The 27,311-nt window shown below is 36.3% G+C and overlaps 1 protein-coding gene and 1 pseudogene across 1 annotated transcript in view; both read right to left on the bottom strand.

Moving 5' to 3' along the window:
- Nucleotides 1–19,498, bottom strand: part of LOC148576206 (uncharacterized) — a 46,191-nt gene extending 26,693 nt beyond the window's left edge. Inside the window, exons 1-5 of the mRNA XM_088502689.1 lie at nt 19,407–19,498; nt 19,274–19,326; nt 19,108–19,174; nt 18,056–18,143; nt 17,628–17,771 (exon numbers count right to left, since the gene is read on the bottom strand). Of these exons, the coding sequence (XP_088358815.1) occupies nt 17,628–17,771; nt 18,056–18,143; nt 19,108–19,174; nt 19,274–19,326; nt 19,407–19,498 (444 nt within the window). The remainder of the gene's footprint in view (nt 1–17,627; nt 17,772–18,055; nt 18,144–19,107; nt 19,175–19,273; nt 19,327–19,406) is intronic.
- An 848-nt stretch (nt 19,499–20,346) lies between these two features.
- LOC148576205 (uncharacterized) lies at nt 20,347–20,800 on the bottom strand (annotated as a pseudogene).
- Between the last annotated feature and the right edge of the window lie 6,511 nt (nt 20,801–27,311).

Genomic DNA, 27,311 nt, shown 5'->3' with positions numbered 1-27,311 from the left:
ACAAATTTGAAAATCAATTTTGAAAAGATAAGAAGTTAGGAAGTTAGAAAAGATATTTTGAAATCAAATTTTTGAAAAAGGTAAGATAAGAAGATATTTTTGAAAAGATATGATTGAAATTAGTTTTTGAAAAAGATTTTATTTTTAAAATCACAATTAATGACTTGATTCACAAGAAATCACAAGATATGATTCTAGAACTTAAAGTTGGAATCTTTCTTAACAAGTAAGTAACAAACTTGAAATTTTTGAATCAAAGCATTAATTGGTGATGTTATTTTCGAAAATTATGAGATAAAATTAAGAAAAAGATTTTTGAAAAATATTTTTGAAATTTTCGAAAATAACTAAAAAAATTGAAAAAAGATTTGATTTTTGAAAAAGATAAGATTTTTTTTTTAATTGAAAATTTGATTTGACTCATAAAAACAACTAAATTTTAAAAATTTTTGAAAAAGTCAAATCTAATTTTCGAAATTTTAAGAGAGAAAAAGGGAAAGATATTTTTTTGATTTTTTGAATTTTTATGATGAGAGAGAGAAACATGAAAATGATGCAATGCATGAGAATTTTAGATCAAAACATGTGATGCATGCAAGAATGCTATGAATGTCAAGATGAACACCAAGAACACTATGAAGATCATGATGAACATCAAGAACACATTTTTGAAAAATTTTTTTTTTTGCAAAGAAAACATGCAAGACACCAAACTTAGAATTCTTTAATGCTTAGGCACTAAGAATTCAAGAATGCATGTGAAAAACACCATACAACACAAAACAAGAAAACATCAAGATCAAACAAGAAGACTTACCAAGAACAACTTGAAGATCATGAAGAACACTATGAATGCATGAATTTTTGAAAAATGCAAGATGAATATGCAATTGACACCAAACTTATAACATGACTCAAGACTCAAACAAGAACACAAAAATATTTTTGATTTTTATGATTTTATAATTTTTTTGTATTTTTTTCGAAAATTATTATGAAAAATAAAAATAAGGATTCCAAAATTTTTAATATGAATTCCAGGAATCTTATGCTTTTTAGTTTAAAGCTCCAATCAAAAGGTTAGGCATGGCTTAATAGCCAAGCTTTAGTATGTAACTCAGACATGACACGCCTGACATTCCCTACAGGCATGGCTTTACAGCCAACCAGGCTTCAACATGCTTCATGAAACACTAGAATTCATTCTTAAAAATTCTGAAGAAAAATATATTTTTGAAAACATTTTTTTTTTTTTGAAAACAAAGGAGAAAAATTTTTTTTTGAAAGATTTTTGAAAAATTTTTGAAAATAAAACAAAAAGAAGATTACCTAATCTGAACAACAAGATGAACCGTCAGTTGTCCAAACTCGAACAATCCCCGGCAACGGCGCCAAAAACTTGGTATGCGAAATTGTTACTCAGGTTGTGAATTGTTGTTCGAAATTGATTCCCTGGCAATAGCACCAAAAACGGATGCACAGAACCATGGTCTAAACATATCTTCACAACTTCGCATAACTAACCAGCAAGTGCACTGGGTCGTCCAAGTAATACCTTACGTGAGTAAGGGTCGAATCCCACGGAGATTGTTGGTATGAAGCAAGCTATGGTCACCTTGTAAATCTCAGTCAGGCGGATATAAAATAGTTATGTAGTTTTCGAAAATGATATAATAAAATAAGGATAGAAACACTTATGTAATTCATTGGTGAGAATTTCAGATAAGCGTGCAGAGATGCTTTCGTTCTTCTGAATCTCTGCTTTCCTGCTGTCTTCATCCAATCAGTCTTACTCCTTTCCATGGCTAGCTTTATGCAAGGGCATCATCGTTGTCAGTGGCTACATCCCCTCCTCTTGTGAAAATGGTCCAAGATGCCCTGTCACGGCACGGCTAATCATCTGAGGTTCCCGATCATGCTGAAATAGGATTCACCCTCCTTTTGCGTCTGTCACTACGCCCAGCACTCGCGAGTTTGAAGCTCGTCACAGTCATTCAATCATTGAATCCTACTCGGAAAACCACAGACAAGGTTTAGACTTTCCGGATTCTCTTGAATGCTGCCATCATTCTAGCTTACACCACGAAGACTCTGATTAAGAGATATAAGAGATACTCATTCAATCTAAGGTAGAACGGAGGTGGTTGTCAGGCACGTGTTCATGGGGAATGATGATGATTGTCACGTTCATCACATTCATGTTGAAGTGCGAATGAATATCTTAGATGCGAAATAAGTTGAGTTGAATAGAAAAACAGTAGTACTTTGCATTAATCTTTGAGGAACAGCAGAGCTCCACACCTTAATCTATGGAGTGTAGAAACTCTACCGTTTGAAAATACATAAGTGAAAGGTCCAGGGATGGCCGAATGGCCAGCTCCTCTGATCTAAGAACCAGGCGTCCAACGATAAAACTCAGGATGTCTAATACAATAGTAAAAGGTCCTATTTATAATAAACTAGCTACTAGGGTTTACAGAAGTAAGTAATTGATGCATAAATCCACTTCCGGGGCCCACTTGGTGTGTGCTTGGGCTGAGCTTGAAGTCTACACGTGGAGAGATCATTGTTGGAGTTGAACGCCAGCTTTTGTGCCAGTTTGGGCGTTGAACTCCACTTTGCAACTTGTTTCTGGCGCTGGACGCCAGAATTGGGCAGAGAGCTGGCGTTGAACGCCAGTTTTCGTCATCTAAACTCAGACAAAGTATGAACTATTATATATTGCTGGAAAGCCCTGGATGTCTACTTTCCAATGCAATTGGAAGCGCGCCATTTTGAGTTCTGCAGCTCCAGAAAATTCATTTTGAGTGCAGGGAGGTCAGAATCCAACAGCATCAGCAGCCCTTCTTCAACCTCTGAATCTGATTTTTGCTCAAGTCCCTCAATTTCAGCCAGAAAATATCTGAAATCATAGAAAAACACACAAACTCATAGTAAAGTCCAGAAATGTGAATTTAACATAAAAACTAATGAAAACATCCCTAAAAGTAACTAGATTCTACTAAAAACATACTAAAAACAATGCCAAAAAGCGTATAAATTATCCGCTCATCATAGACACTAACAAATTGAGAATGCATATGAGAAACAACAAAACACACAAAACAAGAGAATTTAAAGATCAGAGTAATGAAATCATCAAGAACAACTTGAAGATTAATGAAGAACATATTGCATGTAATTTTCGAAAATTATGGGTATGCAATTGACACCAAATTTAAAATTAGACACTAGACTCAAATAAGAAACATAAAATATTTTTGATTTTTATGATTTTATAAATTTTTTTTGTAATTTTTCGAAAATTATATGGAAAAGAAAATAAAGAGAATCAAAACTTTTAATAAGAATTCCAGGAATCATGCAATGTTAGTCTAAAGCTTCAGTCTAAAAAGATTAGACATGTTTGGCCAAGCTTCAGCAGGACATTACATTCAGCAGCTAAATTGATGAGAATCAATCAGCTTTTGTGATGATAAGAACATCACCTTGAAACTCTAGAATTCATTCTTAAAAATTCTGAAAAATACCTAATCTAAGCAACAAGATGAACCGTCAGTTGTCCAAACTCGAACAATCCCCGGCAACGGCGCCAAAAACTTGGTGCACAAAATTGTGATCATCAACAATGGCGTCAAAGGACTTGGAGCTCTTAAACGTGAATCACACTTTGTCACAATTCTGCACAACTAACCAGCAAGTGCACTGGGTCGTCCAAGTAATACCTTACGTGAGTAAGGGTCGATCCCACGGAGACTGTCGGCTTAAAGCAAGCTATGGTCACCTTGTAAATCTCAGTCAGGCGAATTCAGATGGTGATGGAGAATTGATAATTAAAAGATAAATAAAACATAAAGTAAAGATAGAGATACTTATGTAATTCTTTGGTTGGAATTTCAGATAAGCGTATGAAGATGCTCTGTCCCTCCTGAACCTCTGCTTTCCTATTGCCTTCTTCCAATCATTCATATTCCTTTCCATGGCAAGCTTTATATTGGGCATCACCATTGTCAATGGCTACTTCCCGTCCTCTCAGTGAAAACGTTCCAAATGCGCTGTTACCGCACGGCTAATCATCTGTCGGTTCTCGATCATGTCAGAATAGGATCCATTGATCCTTTTGCGTCTGTCACATGCCCCACAATCGCGAGTTTGAAGCTCGTCACAGTCAACCCTTCCCAGATCCTACTCAGAATACCATAGACAAGGTTTAGACGTTCCGGATCTCAGGAATGGCCGCCAATAATTCTAGCCTATACCACGAAGGTTCCAATCTGAGATTAGAAACCCAAGAGATACGCATTCAAGCCATTGCTAGTAGAACAGAGGTGTTTGTCAGGCACATGTTCATAGGTGAGAATGATGATGAGTGTCACGGATCATCACATTCATCAAGTTGAAGAACGAATGAATATCTTGGAGAAGAAATAGACTTGAGTTGAATAGAAAAACAATAGTACTTTGTATTAATTCATGAAGAACAGCAGAGCTCCACACCTTAATATATGATGTGTAGAAACTCCACCGTTGAAAATACATAAGTGATAATAGTGTAAGCATGGCCGAATGGCCAGCCTCCAAGGTCTAGGGACTAAACGTCCAAAAGATCTCCCTAAATACAATAGCAAAAGGTCCTATTTATAGAGGACTAGTAGCCTAGGGTTACAGAAATATGTAATTAATGCAAAAATCTTCTTCCGGGCTCACTTGGTGTGTGCTTGGGCTGATCATTGAAGCTTCCATGTATAGAGACTTTTCTTGGAGTTAAACGCCAGCTTTTGTGCCAGTTTGGGCGTTTAACTCCAGCTTTTGTGCCAGTTCTAGAGTTAAACGCCAGAATTCTTGAGCTGACTTGGAACGCCTGTTTGGGCCATCAAATCTCGAGCAAAGTATTGACTATTATATATTGCTGGAAAGCCCCGGATGTCTACTTTCCAACGCAATTAAGATCGCGTCAATTGGGCTTCTGTAGCTCTAGAAAATCCATTTTGAGTGCAGGGAGGTCAGAATCCAACAGCATCTGCAGTCTTTTTTCAGCCTCTGAATCAGGTCCCTCAATTTCAGCCAGAAAATACCTGAAATCACAGAAAAATACACAAACTCATAGTAAAGTCCAGAAGAGTGATTTTTATTTAAAAACTAATAAAAATATAATAAAAACTAATTAAAATATACTAAAAACATACTAAAAATAATGCCAAAAAGCGTATAAATTATCCGCTCATCACCCACACCCAAGGTTCTTGCTCTATTTCTCAATATTTCACCAACCTAAAGAACATTGAGCAAAGCTCAACACCTTTCGGCCTTTCTTGACATGCACTTGTGGCCGTCCAAAATCTCTTGAGGGACACCTGGATCAAGAATTGTTATATTGTTCTTTATGGGGTTGAATGAGAATCTTATGCTTAAGGTGTTTTATCTGACCCACTTTTGCCAATTGTTAAGGTGTTCTCTTTGATACTACAAGAAGAGTTCCAAAAGAGCTATTGGCATGCACTACCAAAAAGGAGCTGACTACCATCGAATTTATCATCTGATTTAGTGAGGGATGTTACTGTTAGATTTAGAAGTGGATTCTTTTATGGAAAAAGCTAAAAATTCGTTTCCAAAAAATGTTACTCTCAGATTTAAATTTCTGTTGAAAAATTTAACGAGAACAAATGATACAATGAATAATCAAATAGGTGTGAAGTTTACTGGTGGAATTATCATCGAAAAATCTGATGGTAACACAAATAAACGAAACACACTAACGACCAATTCATTACTGTCGAATTCTTTTCTAGCAAATCTGACGATAATTTTGACCTAAATTCGAATTTAGAACCATCCCCTCTCATTCTGCGCCACCAATATTCTCCCTTTCGTCTCTTATTCTCCCTCGCCCTCAACCTCCACAGGGAAGCTTCGCCACCACCATCCACCCTAGGATGCCACATTGTTGTTGACTTTGTCGTCCCTACACTTCGGTCAACGTGACCATTGTAAGAACTGAAATAACCGCTTTAATAAAATAATAATTTTATTGCCTGGAATAGGTTCAAAAATATAAAAGTGTTCTTTTTAAAATATAAAGGTGAAATTTGAATTCAATGGATTTTTCTGAGTAGAAAAATGTATCTTTTGCGGCAAATTTTTGTAAAAATGCGTGCTGGTGCTTAAGCTAGCAGTACCAGCTCTAGTCTGTCCAGTACCGCGTATTTTGAAAAATAAGATTTTAAAAATTAAATTTATTTTTTTGAAAGGACAAAAATAATTTAGAATTGAAAACCGGGCGCTAATCTTAAAGGTTTTGGCCCAAAATTGGGCCAAACGAACCTAAAATGCTAACGGGTTGGACCGGACCCAAGTTGCGCCCTTGCCCAACATATATAAGTACTAATTAATGACCATTTAGCTCATTTTACCCTAGAAACAAAGAAAGGGGGTGCTGGTGAGAGAAGAGAGTTGCTACTATTTATCTCCCCCTTCTTTTGGCCATATCTTGAGCTACGGAGCTCCGATTGACGAGTCGTTTGTGGCCACGCAAAACTCTTACGGAGCCCATCATTTCTAACTAAGGTTTGTAAGTAGGAACTCAAAACTCACACTCCAGTTTCCTGCCCTAACATTTTTGCATTTTTACATTTAGTTTTTGAGTAGATTTTGTGATTTTGTTTATTTAGGGGTAATCTAATGGTGCGCAGAAATTGTGATTACACTTTGATTATGTAAAATTCATCGTTCTTTCTTTCCCTAGTAATGGCGCCAAAAATATGATGCCAATACCATGGTTCACAACTTTGCACAACTAACCAGCAAGTGCACTGGGTCGTCCAAGTAATACCTTACGTGAGTAAGGGTCGAATCCCACGGAGATTGTTGATATGAAGCAAGCTATGGTCACCTTGTAAATCTCAGTCAGGCGGATATAAAATAGTAATGGGGTTTTCGAAAATAATTAATAAAATAGTGATAGAAATACTTATGTAAATCATTGGTGAGAATTTCAGACAAGCGAATAGAGATGCTTTCGTTCCTCTGAACCTCTGCTTTCCTGCTATCTTCATCCAATCAGTCTTACTCCTTTCTATGGCTGGCTTTATGTAATGCATCACCATTGTCAATGGCTACTTTTGGTCTTCTCTCAGAAAAATGATCCAAATGCCCTGTCACGGCACGGCTAATCGTCTGGAGGCATCACCCTTGTCAATGGTTACATCCTATCCTCTCAGTGAATATGGTCAACGCACCCTGTCACGGCATGGCTATTCATCTGTCGGTTCTCGATCATGCTGGAATAGGATTTACTATCCTTTTGCGTCTGTCACTACGCCCAGCAATCGCGAGTTTGAAGCTTGTCACAGTCATTCAATCATTGAATCCTACTCGGAATACCACAGACAAGGTTTAGACTTTCCGAATTCTCTTGAATGCCGCCATCATTCTAGCTTACACCACGAAGATTCTGATTAAGAAATCTAAGAGATACTCATTCAATCTAATGTAGAACGGAAGTGGTTGTCAGGCACGCGTTCATAGGGAATGATGATGATTGTCACGTTCATCACATTCAGGTTGAAGTGCGAATGAATATCTTAGAAGCGAAATAAGATGAGTTGAATAGAAAACAGTAGTACTTTGCATTAATTTTTGAGGAACAGCAGAGCTCCACACCTTAATCTATGGAGTGTAGAAATTCTACCGTTAAAAATACATAAGTGAAAGGTCCAGGCATGGCCGAATGGCCAGCCCATCTGATCTAAGAACCAGGCGTCCCAAGATGTCTAATACAATAGTAAAAAGGTCCTATTTATAATAAACTAGCTACTAGGGTTTACAGAAGTAAGTAATTGATGCATAAATCCACTTCCGGGGCCCACTTGGTGTGTGCTTGGGCTGAACTTGAGTGTTGCACGTGTAGAGGTCCTTCTTGGAGTTGAACGCCAGCTTTTGTGCCAGTTTGGGCGTTGAACTCCACTTTGCAGCTTGTTTCTGGCGCTGGACGCCAGAATTGGGCAGAGAGCTGGCGTTGAACGCCAGTTTGTGTTGTCTAAACTTGGACAAAGTATGGACTATTATATATTGATGGAAAGCCCTGGATGTCTACTTTCCAACGTGATTGGAAGCGCGCCATGCTGAGTTCTGTAGCTCCAGAAAATCCACTTTGAGTGCAGGGAGGTCAGAATCCAACAGCATCAGCAGTCCTTCTTCAACCTCTGAATCTGATTTTTGCTCAAGTCCCTCAATTTCAGCCAGAAAATACCTGAAATCACAGAAAAATACACAAACTCATAGTAAAGTCCAGAAATGTGAATTTAACATAAAAACTAATGAAAACATCCCTAAAAGTAACTAGATTCTACTAAAAACATACTAAAAACAATGCCAAAAAGCGTATAAATTATCCGCTCATCACAACACCAAACTTAAATTGTTGCTTGTCCCCAAGCAACTGAAAATCAAATAGGATAAAAAGAAGAGAATATACTATAAATTCCAAACTATCAATGAAACATAGCTTCAATTAGATGAGCGGGACTTGTAGCTTTTTGCCTCTTGAATAGTTTTGGCATCTCACTTTATCCATTGAGGTTCAGAATGATTGGCATCTATAGGAACTCAGAGTTCAGATAGTGTTATTGATTCTCCTAGTTCAGTATGATGATTCTTGAACACAGCTTCTTTATGAGTCTTGGCCGTGGCCCTAAGCACTTTGTTTTCCAGTATTACCACCGGATACATAAATGCCACAGACACATAATTGGGTGAACCTTTTCAGATTGTGACTCAGCTTTGCTAAAGTCCCCAATTAGAGGTGTCCAGGGTTCTTAAGTACACTCTTTATTTTTGCTTTAGACCTTGACTTTAACCGCTCAGTCTCAAGTTTTCACTTGACACCTACACGCCACAAGCACATGGTTAGGGACAGCTTGGTTTAGCCGCTTAGGCCAGGATTTTATTCCTTTAGGCCCTCCTATCCACTGATGCTCAAAGCCTTGGGATCCTTTTTGTTTACCCTTGCCTTTTGGTTTTAAGGTTTATTGGCTTTTTGCTCTTGCCTCTTGGTTTTAAGAGCTTTTGGCTTTTTCTGCTTGCTTTTTCTTTTTTTCTTTCTATTTTTTCGCTATTTTTTTTTCTTTTTTTTTCTGCAAGCTTTGTTCTTTGCTGCTTTTTCTTGCTTCAAGAATCATTTTTATGATTTTTCAGATTATCAAATAACATGTCTCCTAGTCATCATTCTTTCAAGAGCCAACATATTTAACATTCTTAAACAATAACTTCAAAAGACATATGCACTGTTCAAGCATACATTCAGAAAACAAGACGCATTATCACCACATCAATATAATTAAGCTAAGTTCAAGGATAAATTCAAAACTCATGTACTTTTTGTTCTTTTGAATTAAAATATTTTTCATTTAAGAGAGGTGATGGATTCATAGGACATTCATAACTTTAAGACAAAGTTACTAACTACTAATGATCATGTAATGAAGACACAAACATAGATAAGCACATAACATAGAAAACGAAAAACAGAAGAAATAAGAACAAGGAATGAATCCACCTTAGTGATGGTGGCGTTTCCTTCTTGAGGAACCAATGATGTCTTTGAGCTCTTCTATGTCTCTTTCTTGTCTTTGTTGCTCCTCCCTCATTGCTCTTTGATCTTCTCTTATTTCATGAAGGATGATGGAGTGCTCTTGATGTTCCACCCTTAGTTGTCCCATGTGGGAACTTAATTCTCCTAGGGAGGTGTTGATTTGCTCCCAATAGTTTTGTGGAGGAAAATGCATTTGAGGCATCTCCGGGATCTCATGGTGATAAGCTTCATACGCCTCTTGAGTTCCATGAATGGGCTCTCTTGCTTGCTCCATCTTTTTCTTACTGATGGGCTTATCCTCTTTAATGAGGATATCTCCCTCTATGTCAATCCCAGCCGAATTGCATAGGTGGCAAATGAGGTGAGGAAAGGCTAACCTTGCCATAGTGGAGGACTTGTCAGTCACCTTGTAGAGTTCTTGAGGTATAATCTCATGAACTTCCACCTCTTCTCCAATCATGATGCTATGGATCATGATGGCCCGGTCTATAGTAACTTCAGACCGGTTGCTAGTGGGAATGATTGAGCATTGAATGAACTCCAACCATCCTCTAGCTACAGGCTTGAGGTCCAATCTTCTTAGTTGAACCGGCTTGCCTTTGGAGTCAATCTTCCATTGAGCTCCTTCTACACATATGTCCATAAGAACTTGGTCCAACCTTTGATCAAAGTTGACTCCCCTTGTGTAGGGGCATGCGTTCTCTTCCATGTTTGGCAAGTTGAACGCCAACCTCACATTTTCCAAACTAAAATCTAAGTATTTCCCCCGAACCATTGTAACATAGTTCTTTGGATCCGGGTTCTTACTTTGATCATGGTTCCTAGTGATCCATGCATTATCATAGAACTCTTGAACCATTAGGATGCCGACTTGTTGGATGGGGTTTGTTAGAACTTCCCAACCTCTTCTTTGAATTTCATGTCGGATCTCCGGATACTCATTTCTTTTGAGTTTGAAAGGGACCTCAGGGATCACCTTCTTCTTGGCCACAACATCATAGAAGTGGTCTTGATGGGCTTTGGAGATGAACCTTTCCATCTCCCATGACTCGGAGGTGAAAGCTTTTGTCTTCCCTTTTCCTTTTCTAGAGGATTCTCTGGTCTTAGGTGCCATCAATGGTAATGGAAAAACAAAAAGCTTATGCTTTTACCACACCAAACTTAGAAGTTTTCTCGCCCTCGAGCAAGAGAAGAAAGAATAGATGAAGAAGAAATGGAGGAGAGGGAGAAGGGGTTGTGTTTCGGCCAAGAAGAGAAGAGAGGGTTGTGTTGTGTGAAAATGAGGAAGAATGGAAGGCTTTATATAGGGGAGGGAGGGGGGTTAGGTTTCGGCCATATAGGGTGGGTTTGGGTGGGAAATTGATTTTGAATTTTGAAGGTAGGTGGAGTTTATGAGGTAGGTTTATGGGAAATAGTGGATGGATGTGAGTGGTGAAGAGGTGATGGGGAAGAGAGATTGAGGTGATTGGTGAAGGGTTTTGGGGAAGAGTGTTTATGGGATTGTGAGAGGGGTGAGAAGAAGTGAGTGGAGGTAGGTGGGGATCCTGTGGGGTCCACAGATCCTGAGGTGATCCTATGGGGTCCTGTGGGGTCCACAGATCCTGAGATGTTCAAGGATTTACAACCTTGCACCAAATTAGGCATGTAAAATGCCATTGCACACAACTCTGGGCGTTCAGCGCCAGGTTGGTGCCCATTTTGGGCGTTCAACGCCCATTTGTTGCCCATTTCTGGCGTTGAACGCCAGAACCATGCTTGTTCTGGGCGTTCAGCGCCAGCTCCTCTAGGGTGTGATTTTTCTTCTGCTGTTTTTGATTCCGTTTTCAATTTTTATATTTATTTTGTGACTCCACATGATCATGAACCTATAAAGACATATAACTAAGAAAAATATAGTTAGATAAAAATTGGGTTGCCTCCCAACAAGCGCTTCTTTAATGTCAATAGCTTGACAGTGGGCTCTCATGGAGCCTCACAGATGTTCAGAGCATTGTTGAGACTCTCCAACACCAAACTTAGAGTTTGGATATGGGGGTTCAACACCAAACTTAGAGTTTGGTTGTGGCCTCCCAACACCAAACTTAGAGTTTGACTGTGGGGGCTTTGTTTGACTCTGCTTTGAGAGAAGCTTTTTCTGCTTCCTCTCCATGGATGCAGAGAGGGATCCTTGAGTTGTAAACACAAGGTTGTCCTTATTTAATTGAAGGATCAATTCTCCTCTGTCCACATCAATCACAGCTCTTGCTGTGGCCAGGAAATGTCTTCCTAGGATGATGGATTCATCCTCTTCCTTTCTAGTATCCAGGACTATGAAATCAGCAGGGATGTAAAGGCCTTCAACCTTTACTAACACGTCCTCTACTTGTCCATAAGCCTGTTTTCTTGAATTGTCTGCCATCTCTAATGAGATTTTAGCAGCCTGCACCCCATAGATTCCCAGTTTCTCTATTACAGAGAGGGGCATGAGGTTTATTCCTGAACCAAGGTCACACAGAGCCTTAAAGATCATGGTGCCTATGGTACAAGGTATTATGAACTTTCCAGGATCCTGTCTCTTCTGAGGCAGTGTCAATTGATCCAGATCACTTAGTTCATTGGTGAACAAGGGAGGTTCATCTTTCCAAGTGTCAATACCAAATAATTTGGCATTTAGCTTCATGATTGCACCAAGGAACTTGGCAGCTTGCTCTTCAGTAACATCCTCATTCTCTTCAGAAGAGGAATACTCATCAGAGCTCATGAATGGCATAAGGAGGTTTAATGGAATCTCTATGGTCTCTAGATGAGCCTTAGATTCCTTTGGTTCCTTAGAGGGAAACTCCTTATTGATCACTGGACGTCCCAGGAGGTCTTTCTCCTTGGGATTCACGTCCTCTCCTTCCCTTACAGGTTCGGCCATGATGCTTATGTCAATGGCCTTGCACTCTCCTTTTAGATTCTCTTCTGTATTGCTTGGGAGAGTACTAGGAGGGATTTCAGTGATCCTTTTACTCAGCTGGCCCACTTGTGCTTCCAAATTTCTAATGGAAGACCTTGTTTCATTCATGAAACTCACAGTAGCCTTAGATAGATCAGAGACTAAGTTTGCTAAGCTAGATGGATTCTGCTCAGAATTCTCTGTCTGTTGCTGAGTGGATGATGGAAAAGGCTTGCTATTGCTAAACCTATTTCTTCCACCATTATTAAAGCCTTATTGAGGCTTTTGATCCTTCCATGAGAAATTTGGATGATTTCTCCATGATGAGTTATAGGTGTTTCCATAAGGTTCACCTAAGTAATTCACCTCTGCTATTGCAGGGTTCTCAGGATCATAAGCTTCTTCTTCAGAAGATGCCTCTTGAGTACTGTTGGATGCAGCTTGCATTCCATTCAGACTCTGGGAAATCATATTGACTTGCTGGGTCAATATTTTATTCTGAGCCAATATGGCATTCAAAGTATCAACTTCAAGAACTCCCTTCTTCATAGGCGTCCCATTACTCACAGGATTCCTTTCAGAAGTGTACATGAACTGGTTATTTGCAACCATGTCAATGAGTTCTTGAGCTTCTGCAGGCGTTTTCTTTAGGTGAATGGATCCACCTGCAGAAGTATCCAATGACATCTTTAATAACTCAGACAGACCATCATAGAATATATCCAGGATGGTCCATTCTGAAAGCATGTCAGAAGGACACTTTTTGGTCAACTGTTTGTATCTTTCCCAAGCTTCATAGAGGGACTCACCTTCTTTTTGTCTGAAGGTTTGAACATCTACTCTAAGTTTGCTCAACTTTTGTGGAGGAAAGAACTTGGCTAAGAAAGCCGTGACCAGCTTATCCCAAGAGTTCAGGCTGTCTTTGGGTTGAAAGTCCAACCATATTCTAGCTCTGTCTCTTACAGCAAAAGGGAAAAGCATGAGCCTGTAGACTTCAGGATCTACTCCATTAGTCTTAACAGTATCACAGATCTACAAGAATTCAATTAAGAACTGAAAAGGATCTTCAGATGGAAGTCCATGAAACTTGCAGTTCTGCTGCATCAGAGAAACTAGCTGAGGTTTCAGCTCAAAGTTGTTTGCTCCGATGGTATGGATGGAGATGCTTCTTCCATGTAAATTGGAATTTGGTGCAGTGAAGTCACCAAGCATCCTCCTTGCATTATTATTATTTTCGGCTGCCATCTCCTCTTCCTGTTCGAAAATTTCTGAGAGGTTATCTCTGGATTGTTGTAATTTAGCTTCTCTTAATTTTCTCTTCAGAGTCCTTTCAGGTTCTGGATCTGCTTCAACAAGAATGTTCTTGTCCTTGCTCCTGCTCATATGACAAAGAAGAGGGCACAGAAATAATAATAATAATAATAATAATAATAATAATAATAATAGGGATCCTTTATACCACAGTATAGAGGTCCCTGTGTGAGTGGAAGAAAGGAAGGGGACAAAGAATGTAATGTAAGGAAAGAAGCACAAGGGTGAGGAGATGTTAGTAGATGAATAAATAAATAGAATAAGATGAGAGAGGGAGAATTTCGAAAATAATTTTTGAAAAAGAGTTGGTGATTTTCGAAAATGGTTTTTGAAAAAGGTTAGTAATTTTCGAAAATTATTTTTAAAAATTAAAATAATTAGTTAATTAAAAAGAAGTTTTGAAAAAGAGAGGGAGATATTTTCGAAAATTAGAGAGAGAGAGAGTTAGTTAGGTGGTTTTGAAAAAGATAAGAAACAAACAAAAAGTTAGTTAGTTAGTTGAAACAAATTTTGAAAATCAATTTTGAAAAGATAAGAAGTTAGGAAGTTAGAAAAGATATTTTGAAATCATATTTTTGAAAAAGATAAGATAGGAAGATATTTTTTTGAAAAGATATGATAGAAATTAGTTTTGAAAAAGATTTGATTTTTAAAATCACAATTAATGACTTGATTCACAAGAAATCACAAGATATGATTCTAGAACTTAAAGTTTGAATCTTTCTTAACAAGTAAGTAACAAACTTGAAATTTTTGAATCAAAACATTAATTGTTATTGTTATTTTCGAAAATTTGATACAAAAATAAGAAAAAGATTTTTGAAAAAATATTTTTGGAATTTTCGAAAATAACTAAGAAATTTGAAAAAGATTTGATTTTCAAATTGAAAATTTGATTTGACTCATAAGAAACAACTTGATTTTAAAATTTTTTGAAAAAGTCAAATCTAATTTTCGAATTTATGAGAGAGAAAAAGGGAAAGATATTTTTTTAATTTTTTTTTTGAATTTTTATGATGAGAGAGAAAAACAAGAAAAATGATGCAATGCATGAAATTTTTAGATCAAAACAATGAATGCATGCAAGAATGCTATGAATGTCAAGATGAACACCAAGAACACTTTGAATGTCAAGATGAATACCAAGAACATGTTTTTGAAAAATTTTTTTAATGCAAAGAAAGCATGCAAGACACCAAACTTAGAATTCTTTAATGCTTAGACACTAAGAATCCAAGAATGCATATGAAAAACAAGAAAAGACACAAAACATGCAAATGCAAAGATCAAACAAGAAGACTTACCAAGAACAACTTGAAGATCATGAAGAACACTATGAATGCATGAATTTTTCGAAAAAATGCAAGATGAAGATGCAATTGACACCAAACTTTCAACTTGACTCAAGACTCAAACAAGAAACATGAAATATTTTTTATTTTTATGATTTTATGAAATTTTTTTGTATTTTCTTTTAATTTTTTCAAAAATCATTTTGAAAAAGAAAAATAAGGATTCCAAAATTTTTAATATGAATTCCAGGAATCTTATACTCTAAAGCTCCAATCAAAAGATCAGGCATGGCTTAATAGCCAGCCAAGCTTTAGTATGTAACTCAGACATGACACGTCTAACATGCCCTACAGTCGTAGCTTTACAGCCAGCCAGGCTTCAACATGCTTTATGAAACACTAGAATTCATTCTTAAAAATCCTGAAGAAAAAATATATATTTTTTTGAAAACATTTATTATTTTTTTTTTTCGAAAACAAATGAGAAAAATTTTTGAAAAATTTTTGAAAACAAAACAAAAAGAAAATTACCTAATCTGAGCAACAAGATGAACCGTCAGTTGTCCAAACTCGAACAATCCCCGGCAACGGCGCCAAAAACTTGGTGCGCAGAAATTATGATTACACTTTGATTATGTAAAATTCATCGTTCTTTCTTTCCCTGGTAATGGCGCCAAAAACATGATGCCAATACCATGGTTCATAACTTCGCACAACTAACCAGCAAGTACACTGGGTCGTCCAAGTAATACCTTACGTGAGTAAGGGTCGAATCCCACGGAGATTGTTGGTATGAAGCAAGCTATGGTCACCTTGTAAATCTCAGTCAGGCGGATATAAAATAGTAATGGGGTTTTCGAAAATAATTAATAAAATAGTGATAGAAATACTTATGTAAATCATTGGTGAGAATTTCAGACAAGCGAATAGAGATGCTTTCATTCCTCTGAACCTCTGCTTTCCTGCTATCTTCATCCAATCAGTCTTACTCCTTTCCATGGCTGGCTTTATGTAATGCATCACCATTGTCAATGGCTACTTTCGGTCTTCTCTCGGGAAAATGATCCAAATGCCCTGTCACGGCACGGCTAATCGTCTGGAGGCATCACCCTTGTCAATGGTTACATCCTATCCTCTCAGTGAATATGGTCAACGCACCCTGTCACGGCACGGCTATTCATCTGTCGGTTCTCGATCATGCTGGAATAGGATTTACTATCCTTTTGCGTCTGTCACTACGCCCAGCAATCGCGAGTTTGAAGCTTGTCACAGTCATTCAATCATTGAATCCTACTCGGAATACCACAGACAAGGTTTAGACTTTCCGGATTCTTTTGAATGCTGCCATCATTCTAGCTTACACCACGAAGATTCTGATTAAGAGATCTAAGAGATACTCATTCAATCTAATGTAGAACGGAAGTGGTTGTCAGGCACGCGTTCATAGGGAATGATGATGATTGTCACATTCATCACATTCAGGTTGAAGTGCGAATGAATATCTTAGAAGCGAAATAAGATGAGTTGAATAGAAAACAGTAGTACTTTGCATTAATCTTTGAGGAACAGCAGAGCTCCACACCTTAATCTATGGAGTGTAGAAACTCTACCGTTAAAAATACATAAGTGAAAGGTCCAGGCATGGCCAAATGGCCAGCCCATCTGATCTAAGAACCAGGCGTCCCAAGATGTCTAATACAATAGTAAAAAGGTCCTATTTATAATAAACTAGCTAATAGGGTTTACAGACACTACAAGAAAAATACCCATTCAGGTACACTTGAAAAGTGTAGCCAAAAGTGAAAAAAAATCATGCCTTAGGCTACGGCTACGCTTTTTGGGCTACGGCTACGCTTTTTGGGGTGATTCCTATTCGGCCGTTGCCTATTCTCAAAGGCTACGCTTTTCTGCACCAAAGGCTACGCTTTTGGCGTTTGGAAATAGGCTACGCTTTTCAAGTGATGCTGTCCAGGATCAAAGGCTACGCTTTTCAACGCTACTGCATCACTTGTAAAGCGTAGCCACATTGTATACCAAAGCTACTTTTTATAAGTGTAGCTTTAGGTCCCTCTTTTTTTTTTTGTATACTATAACTACTGTATATAAGTGTAGCCTTAGGTCCCTCATTGTTTTTTTTTATTTTCTATATATATATATATTCTAATAATTTTTTTTAAAACCTAATATTTAGTAATATGATTATATATATAATTCTATTTTTTAATTAAATTGGTCAAAAATTATAAAATAAAAATAAATACATAATAATACCATACAATATTCTTTAAATAATAAAAATTATCCTTTAACAAAATATATTTATAATGAACTAAAAATATTGAGATGATCATAAATGAGTATTCATACATCTCACACTAAATTAAATATACCCATATCAAAATATACATTAGACCACTTAGAATTTACTACTAATAAACTATAAAAAACCAAAATATTGTATTCTACATAAGTATCTTCTAATAAAAGTTATTAATCTTCTGATAGAAGAGAAAAAAACAAATTGATGCCAAATAGAGCACCTAACATCTGCGACTGAATTGAACATATATTGAAGCAAATTCTTGGCTTCTCCCATTGAGCGCAACTGATTCCGGCGTCCTCTATTCGTAAAGGCCCGCTCTCGTTTTTTTGCCTCGGAAAGCTGAGAAGTCATTGCCACAAGTTAATTAGATGATATGCTTAACATTCCTTCAAAGAAAAGAGTGCAGGTGTCTCCATATGTCAGCGATCATTAGTGACATAGTAGTAAAGTTAACTTACCAACTTGACACATAGTGATATCTTTCAAGAACTAAATTGAAAGTATTGAATCTTTAATCAGTTTAATGAACCATATCGACTTATGTGATTTTTGATAATCCAATTTTAATATTATCTCGTGAATCAAGTCACGTGAGACCAAATAGGTTAATTGACACTACTTACCAATACCTTCAATGATAGTTTTTTATCACTTAGAATAGGCAATTTGCTTCCGAAAACTAGCTTTGATACATCAGGTGCCTTTGATGACCTGCATTATTATCCAACAACTCATATATTTTGTCACTTTCTCCTAATAAAGGAAGAAACAAATATGAATGATGATGATTCATTAGTTAATAATACCTAGTTTCATCAACACAGAAGGAAGTAGAAGTAGAAGTAGTAATAGTTGTAGTAGTTGAGGTTCCATTTCCATAATTTGAAAGACAAATAAATTGGTGTTAGTTCAGAAAGTTGGTCATTTGCAATAGCCAAAATGCCAAATGGTCCAAAAAATATGTCCAACTGAACAACAAAAAATAAATAAATAAATAAAAATCAGGAAAATGTAAAGTAAAACCATGATTACTGTGAGATACAAGTTGTAACAATGCAACCAATAACTATGGAAAAATCCTGTGTTGCAGGGCCAATGTGTAATGGCATTACTGTGCCAGGTTTAACCAATAATTCCTTAAATTCATCACTGCTAAGTCTCAAGCTCTCTATTTCTTCCACTGGCCATTGAAGCAAATTAGTTCCAGTCTTCTTGTCATACAATACTGTTCACGAAATAGTCTGATTCCAGCAGCCAAAACACAAACATTTGTGGATTAGAGATTCTTACTAATTAAAGTAATTTACCCATCAATATATAATATCAAATTACAATGTGTCAAACTTTTAAAGTTGACTCTTTGTGCTACTAAAGTACTTGTTTTCTATTTTCTTTCTTTTCCTTTTGAATTCAGGCATTATCATATTGAAATTGGTACAGTAGGTCAGTAACACATGTTTGAAAGTGCCATTTGAAACTTGAAGTAGATTCACAAAAACCAGGACTGAGAATTATTAGATAAACATTACCAATCAAGAACACATAACACAACATAAGGAACCAAAAAAAGATAAACATTACCAGACACTTAACATCGATAACACGACATAAGATCTTTGACGGAAGATCGTATTTGAGAGAGAGAGAGAGAGAGAGAGAGAGAGAGAGAGACTACCTGGCACCAGGGAAAAGAGGACGAAGAGAGAACAGTTCAGCCATTATAGCACCCATTGCCCACATGTCTAAATGAGTGACAGAAAATTCAGTAAATAAAATGGTACTTATCATCACTCCAAACAGTATTAATTTGATCATTATCGCTGTTTAAAGCATATACTTACCAACTTTGGAGCTATACAGATAAGATTGAAGTAGCACTTCAGGAGCATGATACCTAACAGAAGCCAGCGTACAACTTATAAACTGCACAATACACAACTGAACAAATTACATACAAAAGTTGAAAGCACTTACCACCGTGTGGAGACATACTCAGTGTAGGGTGGTTGTGAACTGATCTCACGTGCTAGGCCAAAATCAGAATAGACCATAGTATAAATCTCCATTTGCTACACAATAACAACTTCATTAAAATGTCAACCTAAATGATTCATAATTGATAGACAAAGCTAGGTAATTCTTGAGAAGCTTGAAAAAAAAAAGCTAACATACTCAAAAAGCATGTTCTCTATTTTATCATATAGCACATTTAACAAAGGATTCGGATGCAATGATAAACGTACCAGGCTTCAGATAACGGTGGAAGTATCCCCACTGGTGCATATAAGCAAGACCTTGGAAAACTTGAAAACACCAATTCCTAACTTCACCCTCAGAAAACATCTTCTCCCTGTCTTTCATAAGTTGGTACAGGTTGCATTCCTAAATCACCCAAAAAATTGAAACATCAATTACTGGACTTTACACAAGATGATGCAGACCACATCTAATGAAGAACTGGCCACCCACCATGTACTCAAAAACAAAGTACAGAATGTCACTTTCTCGAATAACTTCCTTTAGCTTCACAATATTTGGGTGGTTCATTTTTCTTAGTGACTGCAAACCAAGAGAAATTGAAGTAAGTTATAAACAGAAAATAAAAAGCCATATAGCGATAATGTTAGTCCTCACAGCAGTGGCCATGGTTGCAGCAAAACAGAATATTCAAATTGGATAGGAATTAAAAGCAATTACAACCCTGGGGATTCAAGATAAAGTAAGGACTAGAATTAAAATCAGAATATGGAAACCATAGTGGTGATAAAACAGAGCATACAAATTCAATCTAATCGATGGCAGCAGCGGTGGCGGAGCAGGACGGCATGAGAGCAGACCTCGCCCTTCTCCCCCTTGTCGCATTTCTGCTCCTCTGTCTTCCGTGCATCTCTCATGCTTTCCACTCTCCTCTGCCCTAATCAGCGTTGACTGTGTCTGTGGTGACGAAGGCTTCGGCGGTTACCATGAAGTACGGCGGCGCGTCGGTGGCCATGGAAGCACCGCGACAACAAGGCGTCACCTCCCTCCTGCGCGACGCTCCTCCTGATTCTCCCTCTCTCAGGCACGACTCTTCCTCTCCAAACGACGCGATGGCAGTGACAGCACCAAGTCCCGCGGCGAGGTGGCGACGCGGCGAGACACGAGCGGCGGGCTCCAAGCCGGCGGTGGCGGCTCGCGAGGACGACGACAACGAAGCGGCGATGGCCAGGGGGCGCTGGCGCAACCTTCCTCTTCTCTTCTTCCCCCTCGGTTCTCTCTTTCTCTCTGCTATCCCTTTTCCCTCTTTTCCTTTTACTGCTGCTGTGTCTTAGGTTGAATTAGGAAGAAAGGAAAACTGCTGCTGTGTATTGGTCAGAGAAGGGAAACATTGGCGGTGGCTAGGTTAGACGGGGTTAGGGCTTTTTGGGGATTAATTTAGGAATTAGGGTATAATTTGGGACAAAAGTGAAATTAAAAATTTGGGGTAAATTGGAGTTTGGTCAATTTTAATAAAATTAAAGTATATTATAAAAAATTAAAATCTAATTTGCTCTTTTAAAATTATTTTAAAAATACTACTTAATTATCAATTTATTAATCAGTTTTTAATCAAATATTCTAATTTTAAAATTAGAAATATAATTTATTTTCTGTTTATAAAAATTAAAGTATTAAATTCCAAAATCTCAATTATTTAACTAAATCGTATAAAATTCTTATTCTTTTACAACTGTTAAGTTGTATAATTTAAATATATAAAATTATTCAAAAATTATAAGATTAAGTAAAATTTTCAATTTAATTATCAAAACTTGATTTAATTACTTTTAATAAAATAATTTCTAAAAATAAAATTTTTAATGAATATATAAGTTGAAATTAACTCATAGTAATATTTTTCAAAAATTTTGGATCTTACATCTTTTTTGATGGTGAGAGGGTTTCTGAAGGCTACTAAGTATGAGTTTTGAAGGGACAAAAATTTGACTAAGTGTGTGAGTTTGCTTTTGAGAAAGTGAGGAAAAAAATTTATCAAGTGTAAGCTTTTGGCTTTAGATACATTAGGCATCACTTTTAAAGTGCACCCAAAACTTAATAAATAGGCTACCCTTTAAAAGCACTCTCTTTAATACAAAAAGTGAACTCATAGATATCAATATACGGCTACGCTTTATAAGTGATTTCTATAATACCTAAGGCTACACTTTTTAAATGATGCCATAATTGTGTTTCCTTTTCTCTTATAAAAAGGCAACACTGAGAAAAGCGTAGCCTATTCTATGAATAGGCTACACTTTTCAAATGTAGCTTAAAAAAAGTGTGGCTGAATGGGTATTTTTCTTGTAGTGAGAAGTAAGTAATTGATGCATAAATCCACTTCCGGGGCCCACTTGGTGTGTGCTTGGGCTGAACTTGAGTGTTGCACGTGTAGAGGTTCTTCTTGGAGTTGAACGCCAGCTTTTGTGCCAGTTTGGGCGTTGAACTCCACTTTGCAGCTTGTTTCTGGCGCTGGACGCCAGAATTGGGCAGAGAGTTGGCGTTGAACGCCAGTTTGTGTCGTCTAAACTTGAGCAAAGTATGGACTATTATATATTGATGGAAAGCCCTGGATGTCTACTTTCCAACGCAATTGGAAGCGCGCCATTCTGAGTTCTGTAGCTCCAGAAAATCCACTTTGAGTGCAGGGAGGTCAGAATCCAACAGCATCAGCAGTCCTTCTTCAACCTCTGAATCTGATTTTTGCTCAAGTCCCTCAATTTCAGCCAGAAAATACCTGAAATCATAGAAAAACACACAAACTCATAGTAAAGGCCAGAAATGTGAATTTAACATAAAAACTAATGAAAACATCCCTAAAAGTAACTAGATTCTACTAAAAATATACTAAAAACAATGCCAAAAAGCGTATAAATTATCCGCTCATCATCTAACATTGGAATATTGTTAGATTTTTTCCCTATTCTCGTTGTGTAAGGTAAGGTCTCACTAAACCATTGAGTTTAGTTATTTTTGTGAACCCTAGGTTTGATGTTGGTATGTTGTATGATGTTAGATTGAGTTTTGATGTTTGTTGGAGTTGGTTTGAGGCTTTTGGATCGAGCTTGGTGGCTTCATTTTGGTGCTTGATGCATTTTGGGAATTGACCAAGGTATGGTTTCTGTTTCCTTTATGTAATATATAATATTTCTAGACACTTAGGCTATTTGACCCTAAGATAGGATTGAATGATGTTGGTGTATGATTAATTATATGTGAATTTATGTTTGATGATGAAGCAGATGATATGGAGTGTTGGAATATGTGATATATGAATTATGATGAATATTGATGTTGAATATGATTTTGATGAGTGGTAATAAATATTGATGATGACATTGGGTTTTGATTATTGTAGTTAATGTTGATATTGAATGGTGGTGAATAATATATATGAAGAGTTATATTGTGTGAAAATTGTTGAGGTTGAGTTATTGATTGTCAATTGTGGATTTTGTTGAATTGTGATGGAAAGAAGTGGAAGAGAATGAGTGAAATAGGTGTTCAATTGAGGAAAATACTATGAAATAGTAAATTGATGTAGGAGGTAGTGTTTTATGATGTTTGGGTATGTTTTGAGTTATTATGGTTTTGAAAGTTTTGGAAAACTAGAGAATTATCACTTTTGATAAAAACCTATTTTTGGTGAACTTTGGCAGATTATAATTTGAGTGTCAGTTTATGAAATTAGTTAAAATTTATTTTAAATTAAATATTATTTAAAGAGCTTTAAAATGATATAAAGTTTGAGGAAAATAGAGTTTTGTAGAAGAAGTTATGAACGTTTAAAGTTTGGTGTTTAAAACTGAAATTTATGCAACTTGACATTTTTCTACAATCCGAGAAACATGCGTACGTGGACATCTTCGTAGGCAGACGTGCGTCTTTGCCAGGCTTTCCTGCGTACGCGGCACATGCATGCGTATGCGGAATGGGCCAAAACTTGGTGTGTGCGTACACACAGCCCATGTTTTGCAGGAAAATAGTTTTTTTTTTTTTTTACTTTTCAAGGGTTCTCTTGATTTCCAAACTTCTTTATCTACTGTTTAAGATTTTTAACTAGTAATTAGGCCTTAAGAATAAGAAAGATGGGTTAGTGAATTAAATTGGTAATTTCTGCATGAGTTTAGAAGACGGAGACTTAGGTTTCTGAAGTTGTGTGTGAGCGGGAGGAGTATTATATTGGTGATGACTCAGAGAACTTAAGAGGTGACGATAGTGGATAATAAATTTGAGAAATTGGGAGCTGATGATGGTTATGATGAGTTGAGAACTCAGAAGAGAATTATGAACTTGTTGAGTAACGATGGTGTGACAGGCACTATATCCCTGGAATGTTGAGAATGGATTGAGAGGAGAAAATGGTGGTGACTGACGATGATTTGAGGTTGATAGACTTGTTGGATGTTGAAAGTGTACCAGTCACTATATCCTTAAAATGATAGTGTGCCGGGCACTATATCCCTGAAATGATTTATGATAAAATAGATGTTGTTGTTGTTTTCCTTCTCTGCCGCAAGAGTGTGCCAGACACTATATCCTCGGAACAAAAGCGTGCCAGGTGCTATATCCTCGGACATGGTAGAAAGGTGACATTCGAAAGGATGTGTCAGGTTGGCATTTATGGACCGACAAGTGATATCACGAGCCAATAGAATAGACATTCATCATATGCATCTCTTATATGCTTGTTTGCTTTGATTACTTGCAGTTTGCCTACATGTATAATATGCCAACTTGCTTCTTGAATTACTTGTTATACATGAATATTACCTGTGTGTTACTTGTTTGTACTTGTGATTTTTTGGCACTGAGGAGGTCAGGTAGGCGGCGGTGATGGAATCGCATGAAGGGTAGGTTGGCGAAGGCTGTGGGATACAGTGGTGACTAAATTTAGTTAGAAATTCCCTAAGTTTAAATAACCCTGTTTATGGTTTATGTTTTAGTTATTTACTTTGTTAAGCTTGAAAATCTGTATTAATGTGAAGTTCTAGGATTGCTTCTGGCGTCCCGGAACCTTATATCTTATATATCGAGCACTGTTACCACATATTGAGAACCTTCGGTTCTCATACCATATGTTGTTGTTGTTTTCAGATGCAGGTCGTAACCCACCTTGGCGAGTTGCGAGATGGTAATGGAGCGGAGGATCTTATGCTCTCTTGTGTACTTTGATTATTTTGTGGTAGTACTTTCTCTCGCCTTTCTATTTTAAACTTTATAGTCTTAGAGGCTTGATTTAAGAGATAAGTTGTATAAGCTGTTTTAAACTTCTAAAACTTTTTTGTATTTTAGTTTGACTAGCTGGCCTAAACTCTGCAGGCTGTGACTAGTCCTCTTTTTGGTATATCATACTTAATTACTTATATATATCTTGTTAATTTAATTATTACCTTGTGTATGCTGGAGCTATCTACAAGGTTATATATATATATTATATCTTGTTCTACCCGTGCCTACGTATTTAGCTATCGTGTGTGAACGCTTCGCATTTTGTAATTTCGCTTTATGCAACTTTGAGCTTTACTCCTTCATCGGGCTTCTAGTTATATAAACTTTTGGATATATATTATATATTATCAATTTTAGAACTATCGTAGCACTTCATTATCCTCTGCTTTACGACTAGAGGTAAGGCTTAGGTTAACGGGGTGTTACAACCGTCGAAGATCGTCTATCAAGAGTCATATCACGCCGCTATGCTATTGCTCCCTCTCTCTTTGTGAGTAGCTACCGCCGCTGCTACTTGCATCCATCAGCGGCGCCGCCTCCCTTCCTGCTTCATCCAGGTATGTCTTGTTCCCTTCTTTCTTCCTTTTCTTTTTCCTATTGTTGCTCAAATCCTAACAATCATCTTCTCTACCACCAGTTGCTGTTACCACCACTGCCACCATCGCACTGATCTTGTCTACTACCATTGTGTTGCCACTGCCCCCTTCAGGTAGGTAACTATTTTTACTTTTTTTACTTCTTTTTTTTCAAATTTATAGTTCTTTTTTATTTATGTAATTAAGTTAGTAAATTTTTAGTATGTAATTTTTATTTTTAATCAAGACATTTAGTTCATGTTTATAGTAATTTAATCTTTATTTTTGTATCTTTTGTGGTAATATTGTGATATAGGTTAATTAATTTATTAGTTTAGAGTAATTAGTTTTGTATTCTTGTATAAGTTGTTAAATTTTAGTATGTTATTTTTATTTGTAACTAAGACATATAATTCAAGGTAATAGTATTTTAGTATTCATTTATAACTTTTGACTGTGAAATTGTGATATAGGGTTAATTGAGTTTGTTTAGAGTAATTAAAATTTAATTAATTTAGATTTGGCTAAGTTGGTTAATTAGGTTAGGTTGTTAATTGAGTTAATTTTAAGATAATTTGGTTAGCTAAGTTAATTATAGACATTTAGTTTCATTTTGTGAAATTAATAACTTGTCTTTTTAGTAGGTTTTTATTCTAATATGTGGATTGTTTGTGCGGTTTAACTTTTCATGGGTTGTTCGTGTAATGTTGAGATTGGTTCTCTATCTCTAAATATATTAAATTATTTAAGTTTTATGTCAAATTTAATTTTTCTAGGATTGATTTGTAGGCTAGAATTTAGAGAACATTATCTAACAGTGCCTTATTGAAACTCTTATTTGTTAAAAAATTGAATAATAATAAAGTTGTCAGCATTTTTTTATAGTAATGGATAAATTAACATCTTTGCCTACACAAGAGACGTTTTAGGCTCGCTCAACTAAAGCCCAAATCTCCTAATGCAAAAATATTATTGTCAGAAAATAATCACAAAACTCACAAAAAAGGGAGCAATTGAAATCAAAGAAAAACTTAATGAATAAGAAAAACTAAAAAGATTAAATGGAAGGGCTACTCAGTAGAAGCACAATGGTAGTCTGGAAACGACAAATAGAACTCCCAATAGAGAAAAAGTGGTGTTAGAAGTTGCAACATAAAGAGAGAAGCAGAAGGTAGAGAGGGAGGGAAGAACTCTAAATGGGAAGATGGAGAAGAAGTGTTTGATTTATTATATTCACTCTCACTAACATCGTAAAATGCATCATTTTATTAATAATTTTTTATTGATGATTGGGCCATCCGTGAAAGTGTACAAGGCTCGAATTTTAAATTTTTTAGTGAGAAAAAGTAAAATTTGAAAAAGTAAAACAAGAAATAAAAAATTTACCGATGCTAAAGCCGTTGGAAAGTTATAAAAAAATAAAAAATAAAAAGTTTTCAAAAATTATTTACCACTAGCAATAATGTCATTACATCGTTAAAAAATTTAATTTTATCGATGCCGAGGTCGCTGGTAATGTATTTTCAAAATAAAAATAATTTAACAAATAACAAAATGTCAAACATTGTTACTGATCACAACACACGTTTGTGAATTTTGTGACGACATCATCAAACACATCCATAGGAACAACATTAGCACCACTTGACACCATCACTTTTTTATGCTTACCAACGACTTGACCGTTGGTAAAAGTATTTCTCAAAAACAAAATAAGTTACTTAATTCACTATTTAATGATGGTCTTTGTCTAATACCAATGGTTTAACTATCAAAAACCTTAGGCTCACAACTAGGTGTCGAAAAGTACTAAGTAGTATTGTTGTAGCATATAATCAAATATCAGCTCCAAAACATGAAACAAATTTATCTATTCAATGCAATATGACAAAAATATTAAAATTTCTAAAGAATTATAAACAAAAAGCAAACTAGGGTTAACATCAATAGAAAAAAATTAAAAATAATTATCAATCGCATTATTGAAAAATTTTAAAGTTTCTTAATAAAAAATAAAAAACTTATCAATTCCAACAGGCAGCGGAGGTAGTAGCAG

This window comes from Arachis ipaensis, chromosome B1 (assembly GCF_059453495.1).
Source record: "Arachis ipaensis isolate K30076 ecotype BB chromosome B1, ASM5945349v1, whole genome shotgun sequence".
Lineage (NCBI taxonomy): Eukaryota > Viridiplantae > Streptophyta > Magnoliopsida > Fabales > Fabaceae > Arachis > Arachis ipaensis.
This window is presented reverse-complemented; position numbering and strand designations above follow the sequence as displayed.